Source organism: Silurus aristotelis (genome assembly GCF_946808225.1).
Source record: "Silurus aristotelis genome assembly, chromosome: 20".
Taxonomy (NCBI): domain Eukaryota; kingdom Metazoa; phylum Chordata; class Actinopteri; order Siluriformes; family Siluridae; genus Silurus; species Silurus aristotelis.
In genome coordinates, this window is record NC_139593.1 from 20,803,700 (window position 1) to 20,829,352 (window position 25,653).

The following is a 25,653-nucleotide window of genomic DNA, read 5'->3' on the forward strand; positions in this document are numbered from 1 at the left end:
TGTTCAACGCATTAATAAAAACTGGAAGGATAGTTGGGAACCATCATCTTCGAGGAAAAAATATGGTCGGAAAAAAATCCTGAATGATTGTGATCGGCGATTGCTTTAGCATTTGGTGAAATCAAATAACAAAAAACAACAGTAGAACTCACGACTGTGTTTAATAGTTAAAGGAGGAACATTTCCACATGCACAATGCGGAGGGAACTAAAGGGATTGGGACTAAACAGCTGTGTAGCCTTAAGAAAACTACTTATCAGTGAGGCTAATTGGGAGAAAAAAGGCTTCAATTTGCTAGGGAGCATAAAGATTTAAATCTAGGGTTATATAATTATATATTATATCAATATTTTGGTAGAAAAATCTACACAAAGCAAATTGCATATATGATTTTAAAAATAATTTAAAAAAATGGGACGTGGACACAAATGGGGGACTTCATTATTTTATTTTATTTTTTTTGCAAAAACACATACTAACACACAAAGCAAAGCACTAAAAGACTGTAGACAAAAACAAAGAAAAAACCTGAGCATGATCTAAGGTAACCAGGAATGATATTTGGGTATTAAATCAGCAGAAAAAAACAAGTAGCACAAGTAGTGAATGAGACCCTCACAACCAACTAGACTTTACTGAACAGAATATATGATCACATGCACATTATCAACTTGTGCTGTTAATATCATGAACAGCAGCTACGCTAATTCCTCTCCACTGCTTCTCTTTCTCTCCCCATCCCGAGGCTTCCTGAGGTTTGGCCAGCTCCAGTCACGTCCCACCTCGTGAAGATTATGGACCTATGGATGATCATGGAGAAGTAGATGCCGAGTGTTTAAAGGCCCTGGCATGGAGAAGCTGATGCTGGATCTATGATGATCACAAATTGTTCTGTATTGTTGAAAGATTTATGACCAAACTTTTTATGTCACCCATATGAGGATGGGTTCCCCTTTGAGTCTGGTTCCTCTCAAGGTTTCTTCCTCATATCATCTAAGGGAGTTTTTCCTTGCCACTGTCGCCACGGCTGCTCATCAGGGACAAACGCACACCATTCACCTTCACTGTTGTTTTCTGTAAAGCTGCTTTGAGACAATGTCTGTTGTGAAAAGCGCTATACAAATAAACTTGACTTGACTTGACTTGACTTGAACCATAACGATATAAAATCAATGTTTGGCCACTGTGAATGCATAAATTCATGAACCTCTTTCTCACTGGGACACGTTGTGAAATCAAACGCAAAACAAACGCATTACCCATTGTAACCGGCAGATGGCAACATTAATCCTATTTTAAAAGAACTGCCAGATGCTTGTCTCATTCCACTTCGTATACAGGGTCAGGTGTAATCCACATAATTAAAGTTATGCTACACCTGAATCTTATTATAACCTCAACCTCTGTTTACTTTTTTTCTTATTCTTAAATAAATGATTTAGTGCAAAAATACTTGTACTGATAATTGGCCCACAAGCTCAGATACTAATATTTTTGGTGGTCCACAGTAATATAACAACATTCGCAGACACAGCTCAGCATACTTTTAATCTCAATTAAATCATTAATTTACATTTCAATTCTATAAAATACAGCAGATGAGAACTTAACCTGGAATAAAGAAGAATTTCCTTAGCTTAAGTTGTTGAATAAAGAATAAAGCTATAATTAAAAAACATGAGCATTACACCATTAAATGTTTTTTTACATTCAGGCATCTGCTGAATGTGTATGAATGTTCAGTGTGTATGGGTATGTGTGTTACACTTATCATGTAAAATGGCAAAAATATAAATATTTTAATATTCTGTTACCTTTTTAATTTGATTGAATTTAATTTTCTGTTTTATTTTTAAACATTCCATTTCATTCGATTGGCAAAGGATCACGATTCCAATCAGCCACTGCACCATCACATGACTTGTCACACGTCACTAAGCACTCAAACCTGTTCCTTGTCACTTGATTGGCATGTGTATATAAGTCCCACATTTCACCACACTTTGTCTCATGTTTGTCTTTTCATACTTCATGCTGGGTTTTTTTTTTTTTTTTTTTTGCTTATGCTCAGATTTAATGTTCATGGTTCACACTTTTTATTCTTTGTATTATTTTGGATTAGAGTCAACGTTGTCACTGCACATCTTATGCTACAAGGCAACGAAATGAAGTTAGCATCTAACCAGAAGTTAATTGGTAGCAGTGTAAAATATTTACATATGTACAGCTTGGTATGACTATGCTATATATGAATAAATATTCACTAAATAATATATATATTATTATTTTTATTTCTTTGTCTTTGCATTTTTATTAAAGGGATCTGTACTGGTATCCGCTTATCTGCCACCACGTGACCTCTTGGGAAGGTGGTAGCTCAGTGATTAAGTGTCTGGGTTACTGATCAGAACATTGGGGTTCAACCCCAGTATTACCAAGTTGACACTCTTAAAAGCACTTTTACCTTTTACTAAAATGGGTGCAGCACAAATTTGTTGGTCAAGCAAGAGGCTCTTTTTGGGAGGAACCGCAGGCTTTGGGAATGTTTGGAGAGGAGTGGCATGTTGCCATGCTGCTGCTCATGTGTCTGATATGGGCAACCCAATGGCCACTTTGTCTCCTGGTTTTTAAAGAGGATCATTATAAGAGTATTTTCCTTGTTGAGGACTTCTTTCTGCCTCTGTGCCCTGTTTAGTATGTCATCATGCTTCCATGCCCTGTCAAGGAGGCCGCCGTCAGATTCAGTGGTTTGTTACAAGTGGTTTGATAACCGTTTGGTTAAAATGTATCTTATACAGTGTGTTGGACTCGTCTCGATGCAGGGAATCCGGGGTGTATGGATAGAGTTTAAATTCTAGACACATGTTTAAATATAATGGTCATCTTCTTCTTCTTCTTTCGGCTGCTCCCATTAGGGGTCGCCACAGCGGATCATCCGTCTCCATACCACCCTGTCCTCTACATCTGCCTCTTTTACACCAACTACCTGCATGTCTTCCCTCACCACATCCATGAACCTCCTCCTTGGCCTTCCTCTTCTCCTCCTACCTGGTGGCTCCATCTTCAGCATTTTTCTACCAATATAATTCATGTCCCTCCTCTGCACATGTCCAAACCATCTCAATCTCGCCTCCCTCACCTTGTCACCAAAACATCCTACATGTGCTGTCCCCCTAATAAACTCATTTCTAATCTTGTCCATCCTCGTCACTCCCAACGACAACCTTAACATCTTCAGCTCTGCTACCTCCAGCTCCACCTCCTGTCTTTTACTCAATGCCACTGTCTCTAATCCATACAACATCGCAGGTCTCACCACAGTCCTATAAACTTTCCCTTTCATTCTTGCAGATACTCTTCTATCACAAATCACTCCTGTCACTCTTCTCCACCCACTCCACCCTGCCTGCACTCTTTTCTTTACTTCCCTAACACACTCTCCATTACTTTGCACTGTTGACCCCAGGTACCTGAACTCCTCCACCTTCTCCACCTCTTCTCCCTGCAACCGCATCACTCCACTGCCCTCCCTCTCATTCACACACATGTACTCTGTCTTACTCCTACTGACTTTCATTCCCCTTCTCTCCAGCGCATATCTCCACCTCTCCAGGCTCTTCTCAACCTGCTCTCTACTCTCACCACAAATCACAATATCATCTGCAAACATCATAGTCCAGGGAGACTCCTGTCTGACCTCGTCCGTCAACCTGTCCATCACCACTGCAAACAGGAAAGGGCTCAGGGCCGATCCTTGATGCAGTCCAACCTTCACCCTGAACCAGTCTGTCGTACCTACTGCACACTTTACTGCCGTCACACTGTCCTCATACATGTCCTGCACCACCCTCACATACTTCTCTGACACACCAGACTTCCTCATACAATACCACAACTCCTCTCTCGGCACCCTGTCGTACGCTTTCTCTAAATCCACAAATACACAATGCAGCTCCTTCTGTCCTTCTCTATACTTCTCCATCAACATCCTCAAAGCAAATAAGGCATCTGTGGTGCTCTTCCTCGGCATGAAACCATACTGTTGCTCACAGATGGTCACCTCTTCTCTCAACCTGGCTTCCACTACTCTTTCCCATAACTTCATGGTGTGACTGATCAACTTAATTCCCCTGTAGTTACTGCAGGTCTGCACATCTCCCTTATGCTTAAAGATCGGTACCAGCACACTCCTTCTCCATTCCTCAGGCATCCTCTCCCCTTCCAGAATCCTGTTAAACAATCTGGTTAAAAACTCCACTGCCATCTCTCCTAAACATCTAAACGCTTCTACCGGTATGTCATCTGGTCCAACCGACTTTCCATTCTTCATCCTCTTAATCGCTACTCTCACTTCCTCCTTACTAATCCTATCTACATCCTGCTTCACCAACTCCACATCCTCCAACCTTCTCTCTCTCTGATTTTCCTCATTCATCAGCTGCTCAAAATACTCCCTCCATCTTCTCAACACACTCTCCTCACTAGTCAACACATTTCCCTCTCCATCCTTTATTGCTCTAACTTGCAGTACATCCTTCCCAGCTCGGTCTCTCTGCCTGGCCAATCGGTATAAATCCTTTTCTCCTTCCTTAGTGTCCAACCTCTTATACAGTTCCTCATATGCCTTTTCCTTGGCTTTCGCCACATCCCTTTTAACCTGCTGCCGCATCTCCTTGTACTCCTGCCTACTTTTCTCATCACTCTCTCGATCCCACTTCTGTTTTGCCAACCTCTTTCCCCTAATGCTCTCCTGCACTTCCTCATTCCACCACCACGTCTCCTTGTCTTGCTTTCTATTTCCAGATGTTACACCAAGTACTTTTCTAGCTGCCTCCCTCATCACTCCTGCAGTAGTTGCCCAATCATCCGGCACCTCTTCACCACCACCAAGCCCCTGTCTGACCTCTTCCCTGAACCTCACACTACACTCTTCCTCCTTCAGTTTCCACCATCTTATTCTTCTTTCAAACCTTACTTTCCTCCTCTTCTTCTTCGCCTCCAAAACCATCCTACAGACCACCATCCGATGCTGTCTAGCTACACTGTCCCCTGCCAACACCTTACAGTCTCCAATCTCCTTCAGGTTGCATCTCCTACACAGAAGATAATCCACCTGTGTGCACCTTCCTCCACTCTTATACGTCACCCTATGATCCTCCTTCTTCTTAAAATACGTGTTCACCACTGCCATTTCCATCCTTTTAGCAAAATCTACCACCATCTGCCCTTCCACATTCCTCTCCTTAAAACCATACCTACCCATCACCTCCTCATCACCTCTGTTCCCTTCACCTACATGCCCATTAAAGTCTGCCCCAATCACCAATCGTTCTTTCCTAGGTACACCATCTACCACTTCATCTAATTCACTCCAGAATCTTTCTTTCTCCTCCATCTCACAGCCAACTTGTGGAGCATAGGCACTGATGACATTTATCATCATCCCTTCAACTTCCACCTTCACGATCATCACCCTATCAGAAACTCTCTTCACCTCCACTACACTCTTACTGTACTCTTCCTTCAGAATCACCCCTACTCCATTACTCTTTCCATCCACACCATGATAAAACAGTTTAAACCCACCTCCAATGTTCCTGGCCTTACTCCCTTTCCACTTGGTCTCCTGAACACACAGCATATCTACCTTTCTCCTCTCCATCATATCAGCTATCTCTCTCCCTTTACCCGTCATAGTACCAACATTTAAAGTACCAACCCGAACCTCTACTCTCCTAAACTGCTCCTTTTCCTGCCGTCTCTGTAGACGCCTTCCTCCTCTCCTTCTCCTCCTTCGGCCAACAGTAGCCCAATTTCCACCGGTACCCTGTCGGCTAACGATACCTGTGGCGGTCGTTGTTAACCCGGGCCTCGACCGATCCGGTATGAAATTCTCATTTGTGATCCGCATATTTGATTTGGCACATGTTTTACGCTGGATGCCCTTCCTAACGCAACCCTCCCCATTTACCCGGGCTTGGGACCGGCACTAAGAGTGCACTGGCTTGTGCCCCCCTAATGGCTGGGTTTAAATATAATGGTCATAAACATACAGATTAGCATTTTCTGTGCTTGGCCCCCTAATGACCATGCATAATTCAGTCTGACTCGTGATGAACTTGCAAAAATTCATTACTAGGAATGATAAATTATAGACGTTATCATACTTTTTTTCTTAGTTTTTTTTTTCGAAAGAAACATTGTGGAGCAAGAGTTATGCAATGAAATAATTCAATTCAATTCAATTCATTTTTATTTGTATAGCGCTTTTAACAATGAACATTGTCTCAAAGCAGCTTTACACAGATAAATACTGTTATTTAAAAAGAAAACCTAGTGTGTAGGAGTAAATAAAAATGTTAATTCCAAACAATATGTGACAGCAAAAAAATACACATTTTTAAACAAAGGGTATCTTCTAATGATTTGTGTGTCTTTACTTAATGTCTTGGGAAAGGTGTGCATCGTTAGCGTTTACCTGAGAGAATGATGGGCTCGGTTTCATCATATTCTCTCAGCACCCACACTTCTTACTCTTTGCCTTGTAGGTTTTGTGGATGAGTGCAGGTAAGACGTGACCGTCCTCGATGCTGAAGTTGTCATGCGTGCAAAAAATGTTTGTTTGAATGACAGATGTGTATCGCCGTCCGAACTGCTGAAAACATGCCCTGCACACATACACAATATTAACTCAATCGCACACCCCAGAACACGCAAACAAATGCCAAATGCACATTAAAACAGTGCTTTAAAGCTTTTCTTCTGACTGCTACCAACTGCTCAAACTGGAGACTCCTTCCATAAATGTTGATTGATCAAAAATCTCTCCAGTGTTTCTTTCTATTTTCAAGGTTGTAAGATGTGACAAACCTGTTGTATACGTTAACCATCCTCTTGGTGTAGGCGTACCCCGAGTTCGACCCATGAGGACGCTTTAAGGAATCGGTTCTTTTAAACAAACGAGAACGATGAGAGTTGATTCGGCAAACTGTAACGGTTTTATGTGAGGGATGGAAATGATCTTGAGTTAAGTTTCCGCATTTTAACCAGTCAGTTCGCTAATTTAATAATAAAAGCAGATTTTTATTATTTCTGAGCATGCACACACAAAGAAAAATGAAGTTTTTCCTTTTTTTATTTTTCGATCTGTTTAATTACACAAAGTGTAGGAATCTTTCAAATTTCACACTATCAAATCTGAACATATTTACTTCAATTGCTCTTCTTCCTCTACTTTCGGCTGCTCCCATTAGGGGTCGCCACAGCGGATCCTTCCTCTCCATACAACTCTGTCCTCTACATCTGCCTCTTTCAAACCAACTACCTGCATGTCTTCCCTCACCACATCCATAAACCTCCTCCTTGGTCTTCATCTTTTCCTCCTTTCTGGTGGCTTCATTCTCAGCATTCTCCTACTGATATACCCCATGTCACTCCTCTGCTCATGTCCAAACCATCTCAATTGGGCATCTCTCACTTGGTCTCTAAAATGTCCTACATGTACGGTCTCTGTAAAAAAGTTTGGCATGGATAATAAGATGCTGTGTGTGTGTGTGTGTGTGTGTGTGTGTGTGTGTGTGTGTGTGTGTGTGTATTTATTAATTTTTAATTTTTTTTTGCCATGTGTCTTCTGTAAGCAACCCAGGTACTTCTTACTTCTACACCTACACTGCTGCCATTTTCAGGTGATAATATGAATAACAACTGTTCACCACATTCATTTTCAAAAGTACCAGATTGTAATAGACTTTATTTTCTGTTATATGGATTGCGGTATTTCCATTCTTTCTTTTGGAGCGTCAATGTGTCTGAAATACATGAGACATTGTCTACAGGCACAAAATATTTCCTGCACACCTTAATATCCAGTAGAGTGGCCCCACAATTTATTCTGCTGCAATATTTTTTAGCAATCTTTAGCTGGGGGTGTGGTCTGAACAGAGAGTAAAGCCCCATCGCAGATGACAGTATCAGAGGGTGAAGACTGCCTGTTTGATTGCCAGAAACTCTTGATATTGCTGTACTGGCTCTCCTGCACCGAGAGCTTATAGGTGATGTTCAACATCGGGCACTCCTCCCCCTATAGCGCTTGGAACAACAGGGTACCTTGCCCCCTAGAGAGGTTATGGTGCCCCCTTTTTACTGAGATCAGTTGGTGGACACAATAGAACGTAAAAAACATATGCAAGCATAATTTTAAATAATTCATTTTGATGGCTGCAACAAGTCTTTAAAAAGTTGCAACAAGGCAACAGAAGTCTGAAAAACTAAAGGTGCAACAGTAAACCCCATTGTACGAGCAACCTATAGTACGAGCAAACGGAGATACGAGCAACCTCGCTCGCAAAATTTTACCCCGGTTCACGAGCAAATTTCGAAGGCACGAGCAAACCCACGCTGATGGTTCCCCGTTTTCAGCGGAGGGTCGCATCAGTCGCTTAGTTGATGACGTATCACTCGGTCGCTCTCGTTGTTCAGTGCAGCAAAAACTTAACTTTTTTTAGTTTTATGTTTTTATTTCACTAGAAATCTTGAAAAATGTTTTCCAAGAAAATTAGTGATGGTGCTGTAAAAACGAAAGTAAATAGAATTACCATGGAAACCGAGAAGGTTACGAGGGTGGTGTGCGTCTCACACTCGCAATCAACCACTACCACATGAGTAAGTGTTAAATTATATTTACATTACGGTAATTTGCGGTGTATTTGTTTGTTAAAATAGGCTACAAATACTTTTCAATGCAGAAATTAGCGATAGAATGAGGTCTTGGAACTGATTAAATCACTTTTACATTCATTCCTATAGGGGGAAAATCAGTTCGAACATACAAGCAAATGGACCTACGAGCAATTTTCAAGAACGAATTATGCTCGTCCAACAGGGTTTTACTGTATTAAAAATAAACAGTTCATCATGAAATAGAAAATACAACAAAGAGCAAGAAAAGTCAAGAAATGTCTGTCAGCTAATAAATGAAGTTTAACCAGTCGAATTTTTTCACACTTTTACCTCTTTCTATAGCAAAAAAAAGACAAAGCTTAGATGGCAAATAAAGGTGTTTTTTTTTTATTTATTTATTACTGTAATGAGATTACAAAGCTCCATCAGATAGATTTAAAGAAGAAAAAAGCTCATCACTTGGTGGTTTGAGCCGAATGGTCATCTACGAGCGATGTTGTAATTATCAGCAAACCAATCACATGTCTCCGTCACAGCTGAGGAAAAGCACAATTTAAGCCAGAATCAATATGTGCCTTTGTGCATGAGTACGGGTGTGGTGTTTGTGGATGTTAGGGTTTATGTTTGGTGTCTTTGGGTGTGTGCTTGTGTATTTGTCTAAGTAATTGTAGATTTGTCAATGTCTCAAAAAACTATTCCGGGACAAGCTAGGAATGAAGTGAGGATGGACTGAGGAGACGATCTTGTTGTTTCCAACTCAATAATCAAATGTCGGCTGTGCATGTGTGTATGAAAGCAAACAGTAGCACTGAAAAGTGAAAATATCAAAAAATATATATTTTTTGAGTTAAAGCTGGATGATTGCTCAGAAAGTACATGTGGTCAGTATTAATTTTACTACTGCTTGCAGTCTTGTTTACATACTGCGGCTGCACATATTATACACATACATTGTATATTCTGTTGGTGGGTGTGTGTGCAGGTTTTACCTGTATGGAATGGAGTGAAGGTGAAATTAGGAAGGTAGCGTCTCAGTTTGGCGTTACTCGCCGTTTTCTTCAGCTGTCCGTCTGATTTGCTTGTGTCATACTGAACAGGTAAAGGCCAAACTGTGTTTTTCTCATTTACTGACTCACACACACACCCACACACAAACCCACTCACACACACTCTCTCACTCACACTTTATTCTCACTTTCAGTTTGTATATGCAAATTAAAGGATACAACCACAGATCCCGTGAAGCCGAATGCTTCTACAATTGCATCGACTGCATTCTTAATGGTTATCTCATCTTCTTCTCCAACTGCAAACAAAACAGTGTGTGTGTGTGTGTGTGTGTGTGTGTGTGTGAGAAAGAGAGACATTAATTAAACAATTCATCACCAAAGGTCATTAAAAGTAATTTTAAAAGACACATGCTTTAAAAAAAAAAAGTATATTTAATTTTTTTTTTTTTTATTTCATTTTAAAAGGTACATAAAAATATTTTAAAGGCTGTTTAAAATAAAGTACGAAAGCACATTGCATTCACAAAGATAAAAAAAACCAAACAAACAAACAGCAAGAATCTCATAATTATGACTTACTAACTCATAATTATGGCTTACTAAGTCATAATTATGACTTATTATTTTTTAATTATGGCTTATTATCTCATAATTATGAGATAAGTGCGGCAGTCTGTGGCAGGGGAGCATTTTAGCGCACGACATCGAATCTGACGTGATTGCATTCTTTGCTCGGAAGCGCCTCATTGCGCAACCAGTGAGATGTAGCGGCTATCATGGTTTATCTTTATGACTGTATATTAGTTAAATTAGCTACTGGACATTTTCTCGCTGACTGCCCCTCTTGCTAATTAATTTAGTTACGGTAAACCTTGCTTCAGTTAATAGATACGAGGCGTTAACTATTATTATTATTATTATTATTATTATTATTATTATTATTATATTTTAATATTGACTACTAATATATGTTACACATTCTGACTGTCCACTTGATAAAATTAACTAAAATTACCTTTTATCAAGTGGACAGTCAGAATATGTAACATATATTACAGGTAAGGAAGATGTTCATTAGACCTGGAAGTGCTAGTATTGGGGTGAAGGCTCCCTCTGGTGAGGTGGAGGAAGAACTGCAGCTGGAACTGTTCCAAAGTCTAGTACAATTGCCCTTTTGACTTTTTCAAACCTTCTAGAACCAACATTTTAACTTTAAAATATAAGGCAGTGATTAAAAAAAATCTTTTTTGAGTGACAGTAAAAAGGTCCATGTTTCTGCACACACTTTGTGATGTCTTGTGATACGTGTATCAGTACCTGAGAGAATGATGGGCTCGATTTCCTCATATTCTCTCAGCACCCACACAAAAAGACGAGCCACATCGAGAGAGAAGATGAACTGACGTAGTCCTTTACCCGAACCCCAGACCTGCAGAGCTGTTCCGTCCCCTAAAAGACACAACATTGCACAACAGTTTCAATATTGTACGCTCTCATGATAACTTTTATCCAGGCCTAACCTGACCTGGCTAACCTCACAAAGCTAATCTAATGTAGCCCAACCCAACCTGACTGCCACCTGTATAAAACTTGGTGATCTGCGCCTTATAACATGACTTCTATTTCTTCTATTGGGTGCTGATACTAGATATATTTTACATATTGTTTGTTTGTGTGTGAGAAAGAGAAAAAGAGAGAGAAAAAGAGAGAGAGAGAGAGAGAGAGAGGAAGGAGAGAGGAAGAGAGAGAGAGAGAGAGAGAGAGAAGGAGAGAGAGAGAGAAGGAGAGAGAGAGAGAGAGAGAGAGAGAGAGAGAGAGAGAGAGAGAAGGAGAGAGAGAGAGAAGGAGAGAGAGAGAGAGAGAGAGAGAGAGAGAGAGAGAGAGAGAGAGAGAAGGAGAGAGGAAGAGAGAGAGAGAAGGAGAGAGAGAGAGAGAGAGAGAGAGAGAGAGAGAGAGAGAGAGAGAGAGAGACAGAGAGAGGAAGAGAGAGAGAGAGAGAGAGAGAGAGAGAGAGAGAGAGAGAGAGAGAGAGAGAGAGATGTATTACTCTTTGCTTTGTAGGTTTTGTGGATGAGTGCAGATAAAACGTGACCATGCTCAAGGTGGAAGTTGTCATATGGGCCAAAGATATTTGTGGAAATGATCGCCGTGTATCGCCGTGCATACTGCTGAAAACAGGTTCTACACACACACACACACACACACACACACACACACACACACTGAAATGAAATCACCCACCAAATAAAGTATAGATAGTGAGATGCAGAGGTGGGCGGTCACCACTGGTCAGCAAAGCCTTCTCTGCTGGCCTAAACACTATCAGAAGCACTGACCTACATTTACAACCTAAATTCTGATATTTGTTTCATGAAATTGTATTCATTTATTTCCAACAGTTTATTCTCTTCATTTTGTAATGTTTCTCTCGGCTGCACTGCTTCTAGTACGTTTATGTGGATGTTAGATTTTTTTTTGTCCAATCAGATTTCAGTCTCTATGTGCTGCCATGTGAATCTAATCTGCCCAGGGCCTTCAAAGTCAGTACTGCTGGCCTTTTTACCATAGAGAATATTATAAATAGATCTTTTAACTTTAACCAAGATTTTAAATTTGAATGACATTTTTTATGTTTTAGTCATGTTATTAGACAAATATTGATTCTGAACTGAGACTTAACTGGGTTTCTTGCTTTAGTAAAATGGTCTTCACCCTCCATATGTGAGATTCCACTCTCTCTCTCTGTATTGCCATGCGTTGGTTTATTGTGTTTTTGTACAGTATTGATGGTTTCTATAATTGTGACATAATAGTGATATTGAGAGGTGGATTAAGTCGGGTACCTCCCCACTGAAGACCCAGGTACCAAATGCACGACCCACCACTGGTGAGATGTGACAAACCTGTTATATAAATCAATTATCCTCTTGGCATAGGAGTAACCCGAGTTCGACTCATGTGGAGGACCATCATGGATCTATGAACAAAATCATTCAGTGTTAGATTTCACACTTTGTTCCTGCTGCTGCAGTCATAAAGATGTATCCAATATATCTATATCTAGAGTTTTATTGAATAGGGATCAAAATCAACATCGGCTCCTGCTGTTAAAAGCACCATATAAGTGAATATGGATTATAATAATGATTAAAGAGGAGGAAATATACATTTGGAATTTTTTATTTGACTATACTAATATCGATTCTAAAGTACAAATCTATGTGCCAGTTGTGTGTGTATGTGTGTACCATAGTCTCATCAATCGGGTAAGTAGTTTTATCCGGGAAAATGCATGTGGACAAAGACAAGACGACTTTCTCCACGTCAAACTCGTGAGCCATGTGCAGCACGTTATTATTAATAGCCATGTTTTTCCTCTAAAAAAACCCAAAAATTATTTCAGCTAATAATGAGAATTTATGCGTGTGTATATGTGTTTGTCTGTCTGTTTGTGTGTATGAGATTTACCCAGAAGTCTAGGTTCTGTTTCATGTGCATGAAGAGGCTGCCCACCATTGCTGCGAGGTGAATAACATGTGTGGGCTGATATTTCTCGAAGTAGGTGCATGAAATATTATTCATAACTCCATCACATCATCACTTTCCTTTGCATTATATCAGTTCAACAACGATAAGTCTGATTTGTGAAGAGGTTTTTGTAGAAGAGTCTCTGCCACTAGTTGGGGAAGTGGTAGTTCAGTGGTTAAGATGGTTGATTTCTGCTTTAAAGGTTGTGAGCTTAAATCAAAGCAATGTAATTGATCTGCAATGTTCATGTTAATGCTCTTGTTCTAATATTATTCTTTATATAGTGAAAAAAAAATGGTGACAAGACAATAATAATGATGATAACGTGTTTAGGGCTGGGTTTTGAAGCTCACGTCAGGTCTGCATCTTTGGAGCTGATGAAGATCCATTCTTCCCCTTCCCTCGCTCCTCCTTCCTGCTTCACCACACGCTCTATGGCTTTCCCCACGAGGCCACTGCCACCTGTCACCAGCACCCGCATCGGCTTCTTTTTACTATCCATCTGCCAAAACAAATATTAGGAATGTGAATATGAATTTAGACACTAAAAGCCCAGCTTGATTTACACACAGATGATGTGTAAATAATGACAATTTAAATCAAGTTCATGCAAATCAGTGTCAGGTAGCCAGTGATTAATGCATTCGCACTGGCTTAATCCATTCTAACCCGCATTAGAAACCAATTCATTTAACTAATCTAACAAACTTATTTAACATGAACCCATTTTTATTGTATTTCAGTTGCTAAATATACAAGCTGAGAGAGCAGCAGTGTAAACATTCCCAACAAGCAGTCAATGTTTACATGGCACACATTGACTTCCTTAATAATAACTCAGAATCCGTAAGTAGCTCAAACAACCTGAGCATTGATTATGTAAATCAATTTCTTTGCAATAAAGTTATTTTTATTATGCCACTCGACAGAAAAGCAAAACACACATGATCAATAATCATATATAATAATATGCTTTTATGATTTTTACACCTCATGATAGCTCGTAAGTAAGTAAACCTTAAAACAGAATGAGTACCAGTGAATAAAATTTATCTTCAGTTCAGAATATGTTTGAAATATTAAAAAAAATGTGAATTGTATCTTTGTAGTACCCTGGACTAACCGCTAGGTGTCGTCTTATATATATATAATGGGGGAGTGGTGGCTCCAGCGGTTAAGGCACTGGGTTGCCGATCGGAAGGTCTGGGGTTCAAGCCCCGGTATCGCCAAGCTGCCGCTCTTGGGCCCTTGAGCAAGGCCCTTAACCCTCTATGCTCCGGGGGTCCCTTACGAGTGAAATATCAAGGTCCGTGACGTCAGAGTGACGTGGGGCCGCCTTCCCGTGGGCTCACCACCTGCAGGAGGGACTGTAAGGGACGGTGCTGTGAGGATTGGGCAGCAGTCGAAGGCGGGGGCCTGCTTAGGACCCGAATTACGGATAAGCGGGAGAAAATGAATGAATGAATGAATGAATGAATGAATATATATATATATATATATATATATATATATATATATATATATATATATATATATATATATATAAAACCCAGCCATTAGGGAGGCACAAGCCAGTGCACTCTTAGTGCATGTCCCAAGCCCGGATAAATGGGGAGGGTTGCGTTAGGAAGGGCATCCAGCGTAAAACGTGCCAAATCAAATATGCGGGTCACGAATAAGAATTTCATACCGGATCGGTCGAGGCCCGGGTTAACAACGACCGCCACAGGTATCGTTAGCCGACAGGGTACTGGTGGAAATTGGGCTATTGTTGGCCGAAGGAGGAGGAGGAGAGGAGGAAGATTCCTACAGAGGCGACAGGGAAAGGAAAAGTGTAGGAGAGTGGAGGTTCGGGTTGGTACTTTAAATGTTGGCACTATGTCTGGTAAAGGGAGATAGATAGCTGATATGATGGAGAGGAGAAAGGTAGATATGTTGTGTGTTCAGGAGACCAATTGGAAAGGGAGTAAGGCCAGAAAAATTGGAGGTGGGTTTAAACTGTTCTATCATGGTGTGGATGGAAAGAGAAATGGTGTAGGGGTGATTCTGAAGGAAGAGTTCAGTAAGAGTGTAGTGGAGGTGAAGAGAGTTTCTGATAGGGTGATGATCGTGAAGGTGGAAGTTGAAGGGATGATGATAAATGTCATCAGTGCCTATGCTCCACAAGTCGGCTGTGAGATGGAGGAGAAGGAAAGATTCTGGAGTGAATTAGATGAAGTGGTAGATGGTGTCCCTAGAAATGAACGATTGTTGTTTGGGGCAGACTTTAATGGACATGTAGGTGAGGGGAACAGAGGTGATGAGAAGGTTATGGGTAGGTATGGCCTAAAGGAGAGAAATGTGGAAGGGCAGATGGTGGTAAATTTTGCTAAAAGGATGGAAATGGCAGTGGTGAACACTTATTTTAAGAAGAAGGAGGATCATAGGGTGACGTGTAAGAGTGGAGGAAGGTGCACACAGGTGGACTATGTTCTATGTAGGAGATGCAACCTGAAGAAGATTGGAGACTGTAAGGTGCTGGCAGGGGACAGTGTAGCTAGACAGCATCGGATGGTGGTCTGTAGGATGGTTTTGGAGGCGAAGAAGAAGAGGTAAGGACTGAAAGAAGAATAAGATGGTGGAAACTGAAGGAGGAAGACTGTAGTGTGAGGTTCAGGGAAGAGGTCAGACAGAGGCTCGGTGGTGGTGAAGAGGTGCTGAATGATTGGGAAACTACCGCAGGAGTGATGAGGGAGGCAGCTAGAAAGGTACTTGGTGTGACATCTGGAAATAGAAAGGAAGACAAGGAGACGTGGTGGTGGAATGAGGAAGTGCAGGGGAGCATAAGGGGAAAGAGGTTAACAAAACAGAAGTGGGATCGACAGGGTGATGAGAAAAGTAGGCAGGAGTACAAGGACATGCGGCAGCAGGTAAAGAGGGATGTGGCGAAAGCCAACGAAAAGGCATACGAGGAGCTGTATGAGAGGTTGGACACTAAGGAAGGAGAAAAGGATTTGTACCGATTGGCCAGGCAGAGAGATCGAGCTGGGAAGGATGTGTTGCAAGTTAGAGCAATAAAGGATGGAGATGGAAATGTGTTGACTAGTGAGGAGAGTGTGTTGAGAAGATGGAGGGAGTATTTTGAGCAGCTGATGAATGAGGAAAATGAGAGGGAGAGAAGGTTGGATGATGTGGAGTTAGTAAAGCAGGAAGTGGATAGGATTAGTAAGGAGGAAGTGAGAGCAGCGATTAAGAGGATGAAGAGTGGAAAGTCGGTTGGACCAGATGACATACCGGTAGAAGCGTGGAGATGTTTAGGAGAGATGGCAGTGGAGTTTTTAACCAGATTGTTTAACAAGATTTTGGAAGGTGAGAGGATGCCTGGGGAATGGAGAAGGAGTGTGCTGGTACCGATCTTTAAGCATAAGGGAGATGTGCAGACCTGCAGTAACTACAGGGGAATAAAGTTGATCAGCCACACCATGAAGTTATGGGAAAGAGTAGTGGAAGCCAGGCTGAGAGAAGAGGTGACCATCTGTGAGCAACAGTATGGTTTCATGCCGAGGAAGAGCACCACAGATGCCTTATTTGCTTTGAGAACGTTGATGGAGAAGTATAGAGAAGGACAGAAGGAGCTGCATTGTGTATTTGTGGATTTAGAGAAAGCGTACGACAGGGTGCCAAGAGAGGAATTGTGGTATTGTATGAGGAAGTCAGGTGTGTCAGAGAAGTATGTGAGGGTGGTGCAGGACATGTATGAGGACAGTGTGACAGCAGTGAAGTGTGCAGTAGAAAAGACAGACTGCTTCAAGGATTGGCTCTAAGCCCTTTCCTGTTTGCAGGATGATGACATTTCCTGTGATGAACAGGATGATGGACAAGGTCGGGCAGGAGTCTCTGTGGACTATGAGGTTTGTGGTTGATATGTTATTTGTAGTGAGAGTAGGGAGCAGGTAAATCAGCAGTGGCAGCAGGGTGCTTGAAATCTGGCTTGAACAGTTCCTCAACCTCTGCTCCATTTACCACTCCAGTTCATGACTGGTCACAAACTGCGATAAGCACAGGACTGTTTTTTTGCAGCTCGAGAAAAGGGAACTTTGGATTTAAGTAGACCATAGACATATGTTATATTAACACACACTTCACCGTTCTTCTCTACTTTGTACTTTGTGATTTTGTATATTCCTTGAATTGTCCACATTGTGCATTCATGCCTATAGGTCCTATCAACATTCATTGTAACCCTATTTTTTAGCTTCTGGTTTTGACCTGCTCTACGATTATAAGTTGAGTATGTAGATAATTAGAGGTGTAGATAAAGGTCATACATCATTCTCGGATGTGTGTCTCTTACACAGACAGCTCTCAGACAGACATTGTCTCTGTAAAGTAATTAAAGAATTGATATATTTCTGTATACATTACTCTCATTTCTAGGAATTCCCTCTGGGTGAAACTGATAGAAGGATCCTGTACACTATTATAAAAAAGACAATCAATTTCAGGGAATAAAATGCTGAATGAAACAAATAGTAAAATGAAACAAATGAATGTGTTTTGGTGCTAAATATTGCTCAGCATTTGCTCGCTTTTGCTAACAGCCGTCTTTGTTCTGTTTAGTGATACTCTGGTCCTTGATCTTATGTTTTAAGCTTTCTAGGATTGCCTTTGTATCGTTTCCCGATTTCACTTGATGCATTGGATTTTTTTACCTCCACCTCTTATAAATACTACAGCAAATGTATAAATGATTAAACAAAAGAACTCATTGGTACTCATGGGGAACAGTGTGTAATCTGTCGTGGTGAGCACACAATATCACACTCGGTCATCGGATTTGAGGAAAGGTTTTATTAGAATCTTGTTATACAGTGTAACAAATAGTAATTGTAAAACCCACACAGGCCCTTCCAGACTAAAACCTGGCACCTAAAGGCTATTGCTATGTTATCATGTATGTATATATTGATATATTACATCAGCTGCCATGTTTCTCCAAGGTCACCCCTACAGCAATTTTACAAAAATAGAATATCAGTGAATATCAGTTCAGAAAATGAGACATATAGTTAAATCTGTATGAATCTGTATGAATCTGTTTGTGTATTATTTTTTAATCACATAATTCCCACAGTTGTCCGATTGACTGCATTTAATTCTCCAGACACCACAATGATTTTTATAAACAATACAATTTCTAGGGTTCATGATTTTTAGATGATATAATCAGAATAATAAGGCACACCAGTTTAAATTTAAATCGATTTGTAAACCGATATCCTGAGATTTTATGGAAAACTGTGGCTGAAGAGCGTTGACAGGTGCTTCACATTACATGCTGCAAAGTGTGAAGAACGTGTCACTCATCAGTTTCAAGCTGGACGGTCATTTGCGAGCGATGTCGTAATTAGCAGCTAACCAATCACATGTCTCCTTCACAGCTGAGGATAAAGCACAGGTAAGTCCAGAATATATAGCACAGGTAATATCCTTTATATTATGTGTGTATGTTTTTACCTATATGGAATGGAGTGAAGGTAAAATTAGGAAGGTAGCGTATCAGTTTGGCGTTGTTTGCCGTTTTCTTCAGCTGGCCATCGGGTTTGCTGGTATCATACTGAACACATCAGTCAAAGGCCATACTTTGTATTTTACTGACTCTCACACACACACAGCTTGTATATGCGAAAAAAAAGGATACAATCACAGGTCCTGTGAAGCCGAAAGCTTCCACAATCACATCGACTGCAGTTTTAATGGATATCTCATTTTCTTCTCCAACTGTGAACATAACAGTGTGAGAGAAAGCCCGAGTAAGGAAACAGTGCCAAAGCTCAGTATTATACAAGCCAACTTGCAAAATTTTAAAAGAAATGATATAAATTCAGTACAGGTTGGTGCATCCAAACAGGAAACTTTAGAAATAGGAGTTTGTGACCCCGGATTGTCTGCAATTGTTTGGAACCAGTTCAAGGTCCTTTAGAACCCATTGCCATTGGGTATAATGGAGCAGTGGAGTGGTTCTCAACTAACGTTCGATGTGAAACCTTTTATAAGAATGGTGATAATGTGAATGCTGCACAAAGGGAATTTCAGCATCCTTACCAGTTACGATGTCATGATTATGTCTCTTCTGCTAACCTCAAAGATATGGGTTCAGCCTAAAAAAAGTACCCAGGTGGTGCTCGAATGGCCCTCACACTAGAGAATATCATATCTGTTTGATCTGCAATTGTGAGGGGCCCTCGCCGCTCTATTCAACAACATGCATTATTGTGGTGTTGAGCTGTTTCTTCAAAATTATGCACCCACGTTGTTATTGGATGAGCAGACGAGACATGATCATGATGTACTCATGGCTCGTTGCGCACCACTCCACTGCTCCAAGGAGTTCTAAACGAGGTCGCACTACAAACAATTGCCGAAACCCCATTGTCACCAAGTTCTAGTTCCAAAATTACCCCTTTCCCTGCGCCACTCTGAGTTTTAAACATGTTGAATCCAAAGCAAAGTAATAAACACATACGAAGCATAAGGTCTGTCATTTAAAATAAAATTAAACTTCTTGCGTTATGTGTACCCGAGTACACATGAGTACCTGTGAGAATGATGGGCTCAATTTCATCGTATTCTCTTAGAGCCCACACGCAAAGGCGGGCCAAATCTACAGAGTAGATGAACTGACGTAGTCCTCGACCCGATCCCCAGACCTCCAGAGCTGTTCCATCTCCTACAAAACACACAATTACACAACAGTTTCAGCATTGCCGTGTATTCATTAATCAGCCATGGCCAGTCTACCTGTTCAAGTCATGGCTGCTCATCAGGGATAAATACACATCGTTCACCTTAACTGTTAAATTCTGTAAAGCTGCTTTGAGACAATGTCTGTTGTGAAAAGCGCTATAGAAATAAACTTGTTTTGACAAGTTCACAGAGCATAAACACTGTGTACTTATGAAAAGCCCCTAACAGTGATTACGGATGGCACAATACACACAGATAAGATCACCTGGCTTATCTTAATCTATAATCATGAATAAAACTGAAAACTGGCCATGATATCACTCACATCATCATCTTGAATGCATACAAATACATCCCTTTAAATAAAGTGACGAAAGTAAATATCGGTTTCAAATTGAGACAAATAATAAAAGGACCAGTTCTCTAAAACCTTCTCTCTAAATCTGCTTGTGTGTCATCTGATAATCACATAATTACCACAGCTTTCACTGATTGGCTGCGTTTCATTCTCCAAGGATCATGACTTTTCAACCAGGCAAATCTCTACTAATGTGGCCCCAGAAGAAAAAAGCACAGATTGCGAATCAAAGGTGATGGCAACCAGCGAGTGACAGTTTATTTTGCACCCACTGCTGGTTCGGTACCTGATCCTGTTTTGCCTGTTCTACTTGCAACACAAACGTTCTCACCTGACTGCAACTCATACCTAACTTCCACAGCACATACATGGAACAAGAATGATAGCAGATTGTCACTTTGAAGACAAAATAGTCTAGATGTATGTATAATGAGATAACCTTAAGTCGCTGTGGATAAGGGCAGTGTCATACATTTGTTTGTCTAATCAGTTTGTCTTGACAGTTGGTCTTACTCTTCGCCTTGTAGGTTTTGTGGATGAGTGCGGGTAAAACGTGACCGTTCTCGACGCTGAAGTTGTCATGAGGGCCAAAAATGTTTGTGGGAATAACAGATGTGTACCGCCGTCCATACTGCTGAAAACAGGCCCTGCACATAAACACACAATATTAACTCAGTCACCCTTTTAGAAAATAGCCTACTGCAAGGTAACCACAAAATCAACTAATGAAAACCTTTAAGGTCAAATGCTGAAACTGGAAAATCCTTTCATGAATATTAAATTAACATTCTTACAGGAGGTTGTTAATACTTTGAAATTGATCAAACCTGTTATGTACATCAATCATCCTCTTGGCGTAGGCGTAGCCCGAGTTCGATTCAGAAGGAGGACCATTATGGATCTATGAACAAGATTGTTTGGTATTAGATTTTAGATCTTCACAGTGGGCTAAAATTACTATCTTCTGCACAATAGCTGGAGCTATTCATGATGCCACTATCAGGGTCAGTTGGAAAAAAACGATGTGTTTCTTAGTTTTATTCAACAGGGAGCTAAATCTGCATTAGCTAATCATTAACCCATGATAATGATTGGAGGGAATATGAGACCCATTTGTGCACACCCACTTTTCAAAGCTGGCAGGATGATACCCCAAATATGGGCTCAATTATATGAGTCTACAAGTATAAAAATAATGTAGCTACTAAACTGTTTACAGTTGTTCTGTATTTGTGTGTACCATAGTCTCATCGATGGGGTAGGTGGTTTCCGCTGGAAAAGAGCATGTGGACAAACAGGAGATCACTTTTACCACATCAAACTCATGAGCCGTTTGCAGCACGTTATCGTTTAAGGTCAGGTTCTTCCTCTGAAAACAGTTTAAAAGTGTTGGTTCAGCTAATAGAGAAAGGTTCCTCGAGTGTGTGTACAGTATATGTGTGTATTTCTGAGTCACAGTGATTAATTACCATGAAATTTAGGTTCTTTGTCGTGCTCATGAAGGTGCCCACTACAGCTGCGAGGTGAATAACGTGTGTGGGTTGATGTTTCTCGAAGATGGCCCTAGTCTCGGCTGCATTTCTGTAGAAAAAAGTGCAAGAAATATTCGTTTTAATTGCCTCCATCACATCATTTTTATCTTTATGAAATTTTCTTAGAATTATAATCAATCTTGCAAATAATTTATTAAGTGTGGTGTTTGATTGGTCTGATTGGTAAGAATGTGTTTTTCAGCTCGGACAGAACATGTTCAGCCATGAAACTCTCTCTATGAGCAACAGTATGGTTGAAGGAAGAGCAATACTGACACATTATTTGCTTTGAGTATGTTAATGAACAAGTTTCGAGAAGGTCGGGTATGTTTGTGTATTTAGAGAAAGTGTACAACAGAGAGGAGTTGTGGTATTGTATGAGGAAGTCAGGTCTGGCAGAAAAGTATGTGAAGGTGGTGCAAGACATGTATGAAGACAGTGTGAAAGCAGTGAAGTGTGCATTAGGAACGACAGACTGGTTTAAGTTGGAGATAGAACTGAATCAAGGATCGGCTCTGAGCCCTTTCCTGTTCGCAGTGGTGAGAGCAGAGAGCAGGTTGAAGGAGTCTGGAGAGATGGAGATACTTGCTGGAGAGAAAGGGGAATAAAAGTCAGTAGGAGTAAGACAGAGTAAATGTGTGTGAATGAAAGGAGAAGAGATATAAAAGGTGGAGGAGTTTAGGTACCTGGAGTACAATAGTGCAAAGTATTTGTTAGAGAAGTGAAGAAAAGAGTGTAGGCAGGGTGGAGTGGGTGGAGAAGAGTGATAGCAGAAGTTATTTGTGATAGAAGAGTATCTGCAAGAGTGAAAGGGAAAGTTTATAGGACTGTGGTGAAACCTGCGATGTTGTATTGTTTAGAGACAGTGGTACTGAGTAAAAGACAGGGGGCAAAGCTATAGGTAGCAGAGCTGAACAGATGCTGCGATTTTCATTGACAAGGATAGACATTATAAATAATTCCACAGTGAAGTGTGGGTTTGTGAAATGGTGATAAGATTTAAGGTGGTGTCAGCATTTTAGGGGCTTGGACTCACGTCAGGTCTGCGTCTTTAGAGCTGAGGAAGATCCACTTCTCCCCTTTTTCCGCTCCTCCTTCCTGCTTTACCACACGCTCTATGGCTTTTCCCAGAAGCCCGCTGCCACCCGTCACCAGCACCCGCATCGGCTTCTTCTCAGCGTCCATCTGACAATTATTCACAACAGCGATGCCCAATGTTCTAACGTCAAAAAAAACAATTAACCTGTAAATATGAAACATACCAATATTTATTTGCACACTGAAAGGCCAGCTGGATATAAAGATGCATAACCCTGAGCCAATTCAAATTAGGCACATGCAAATGGTTGTCATATTACCCTGTAGAGCTGTATAACCAGCAGCTGGGATTTTTTTTTAATTCATAGAATCTGTCACCGTAATGGTATTGCCAGATCATGCTGGTGGTGGAATCCTACCAGGAGTGTTTTCTTTCCACACTCTATTTATCTTAATAAGACTGTATGGGAATGTTTTTACTGATCATGTGCAGCACACCTGGTTATAGCATGAATAGCAATCCTTTTTTTTCACATAGTAAATTAAATTCTGAGAAGACAGACATAATGGTGAGCACATGACCTGCTGGAACATACACAGAACCTTTTTTGTGTATACTGATACTGAAATCCTTCATCTAGAGCCAAAAAAAACCACACAAATGAAAAGTCCAACAGTGTGTTCAACCAGGAGAATGATAATGGGTTGGATGGGTTACACCTCTTTCTTTTCCATATGGATTGTTTTCTTCTTCTGTTTTTTTCTTCTTCTGTTCAGACAACCAAGTTGTTTATTTCAAAGGGCTGCAAAATGTATTTAACAGAACCCATTTTTTACACCTCAGAAAACCTTTTAGGGAATCTATCTATCTATCTATCTATCTATCTATCTATCTATCTATCTATCTATCTATCTATCTATCTATCTATCTATCTATCTATCTATCTATCTATCTATCTATCTATCTATCTATCTATCGCTTTTTGCTGCAAATCTTTATTTATTTTTTCTCCTCAAAATATTTTGGAGCATTTCGACACTTGACATGAGGTTGGACATGTGATTAGATATACTACATATACTGTATATTGTTATTATTATTATTATTAGTAATATATATATATAATGCCTGTAATGTCATGTCGTGAAGATGTTAAAGTAAATGTAAATGAAATTGCAATGCAAATGCAAAAATAAATAGTCTCAATAAAAATTTTTTTATGACCTTCAAGATGAAAAAAAAAAAGCAGTATCTTTCACTGTTTTCTGTGATACATCCTTATTATAAACAAGGATCGATTAAAAAATATCACGATTACAAATAAATAAATAAAGTCATCACCATCATAAAAATGATGCCGACACTTAGCGTAAAAACGAATGTCTATCCAAGCAGATAAAGAAAGAAAGCAAATAAGAAAGGCATAAACATAAAATGTGCAATGTGTGCAAATGAAAAATATAGAAAAAATTCTGTTGTGTTCTATGGTTGTAAAAATGTACAATCCAGAACCCCAATATTCAGCCGAAGAAAACACACAATAACTGCGTTAAAGGAAGTCAAATTAAATCCTGGCGACAAAAAACTTGACCATAAAAGAAAACGGAGAAACAGTGACATCACTGAGTCACAATCACCAAAGTTTTAAACCTGTCTATGGAGCGTGTGTGTTTAGCTTTTAATCATTCACTAGCAGCCATTATGACAAACGATTTGTTCGAATTTGTGATTTCAAAAAGTTTTCTGTTTTTTTATTTATTTTGCTATTTATTTATAAATAATTCTAAGGATTTTTTATTAATTCATCTATTTTAAATTACATCAATAATTTTTAAATGCCACCCACAAAAACAGTTTTGAAGAAAGAAGCACACATACCTGAAAAAAGTCTGTGGTCTCAATACTTTTGTGAATATAGTGTGTGTAGTGGGAGCAGCTCAGGAAATAATGATATGTGGCTCAGGGCAAAAAATGGTGAGCACATGACCTGTATGACAACTGAAGATGCTCGTTACAAGGCGGAACATAAAGTACAAAAAAAAAATGTAAACATTTTTATCTAGAGCCAATTACAATAGAATGACAGTGGGTTGAATGGGTTACACCTCTATCTTTTACACATGACATGTTTTTTCTTTTTTTGAAAAAGTCATTCATTTGCCATTATTACGATTATAGATCACTCAGTCTACAGTGTATTACAAAGCCAAATTCACTTTGCGGGAGCAGATTCATATGCTGTACAGGGGTGTCTCAGGATGTTACCAATATCCATATTTTGATGTCCTTTTTATGCAGGACCGATAGAACTTGTGCTCTGTGGTTACAAATTTTCAACTCGAGATCCTCTGAGAAGACATTCCTCATAAAAGAGGTTCTCCTGTAAGCAATAATGATCTTCCTTTTAGTCAAAATTATGATGCCAAAAATGTCAGTGGTTAGTTATATCCATTCATGATTAGTTCTTATATTCTATAATATATATTAAATATATAAAACTGGCCCAACTGGAATGATCAAAACTGGCTCATATAATGTGTCAGACATCCAAATATAATACATTATATATATATATATACAGTGAGGAAAATAAGTATTTGAACACCCTGCACATGGGACAGGGCGACTGCACTGTATTAAGAAGAGGATGACCGGGGCCATGTATTGCGAGATTTTGGGGAACAACCTCCTTCCCTCAGTTAGAGCATTGAAGATGGGTCGTGGCTGGGTCTTCCAACATGACAATGACCCGAAGCACACAGCCTGGTTCTGGCGTGGCCT

The 25,653-nt window shown here is 40.0% G+C and overlaps 1 protein-coding gene across 4 annotated transcripts; it reads right to left on the bottom strand.

The window, feature by feature from the left end:
• Nucleotides 1-6,539: 6,539 nt before the first annotated feature.
• On the bottom strand, nucleotides 6,540-24,888 carry LOC310715552 (GDP-L-fucose synthase-like). 4 transcript variants are annotated; one of them, XM_083522064.1, is made up of 11 exons: nucleotides 24,751-24,862; nucleotides 22,870-23,018; nucleotides 21,849-21,882; nucleotides 13,158-13,238; nucleotides 12,938-13,066; nucleotides 12,593-12,666; nucleotides 11,737-11,870; nucleotides 11,007-11,138; nucleotides 9,906-9,985; nucleotides 9,669-9,768; nucleotides 6,540-6,988 (listed from the first exon to the last, which is right to left on the bottom strand). In XM_083522064.1, the coding sequence occupies exons 2-11, from the start codon at nucleotides 23,016-23,018 to the stop codon at nucleotides 6,816-6,818; spliced, it is 1,086 nt and encodes a 361-aa protein (XP_083378190.1). In that variant the 5' UTR covers nucleotides 24,751-24,862; the 3' UTR covers nucleotides 6,540-6,815. The 4 variants fall into 4 exon arrangements, with proteins under 4 accessions (XP_083378190.1, XP_083378191.1, XP_083378193.1 ...); XM_083522065.1 differs by lacking the exon at nucleotides 6,540-6,988 and adding an exon at nucleotides 9,051-9,215; XM_083522067.1 differs by lacking the exons at nucleotides 6,540-6,988; nucleotides 9,669-9,768; nucleotides 9,906-9,985; ... (3 more) ...; nucleotides 12,938-13,066; nucleotides 13,158-13,238 and adding exons at nucleotides 18,028-18,637; nucleotides 18,714-18,813; nucleotides 18,898-18,977; ... (2 more) ...; nucleotides 21,129-21,202; nucleotides 21,542-21,670 and having other exon boundaries at nucleotides 21,771-21,882; nucleotides 22,870-23,052; nucleotides 24,751-24,888.
• Between the last annotated feature and the right edge of the window lie 765 nt (nucleotides 24,889-25,653).

What these genes read in the sequence shown, in the direction of transcription:
- LOC310715552 (XM_083522064.1), bottom strand. Translation starts at nt 23,018, where the DNA reads ATGGACGCTGAGAAGAAGCCGATGCGGGTGCTGGTGACGGGTGGCAGC. An exon ending in ACCCGATTGATGAGACTATG is followed by an intron (nt 12,667 to 12,937) that starts GTACACACATAC and finishes TTTTGTTCATAG; the next exon opens with ATCCATGATGGTCCTCCACA. An exon ending in ATAATTGATTTATATAACAG is followed by an intron (nt 11,871 to 12,592) that starts GTTTGTCACATC and finishes GTGTGTGTGTAG; the next exon opens with AACCTGTTTTCAGCAGTATG.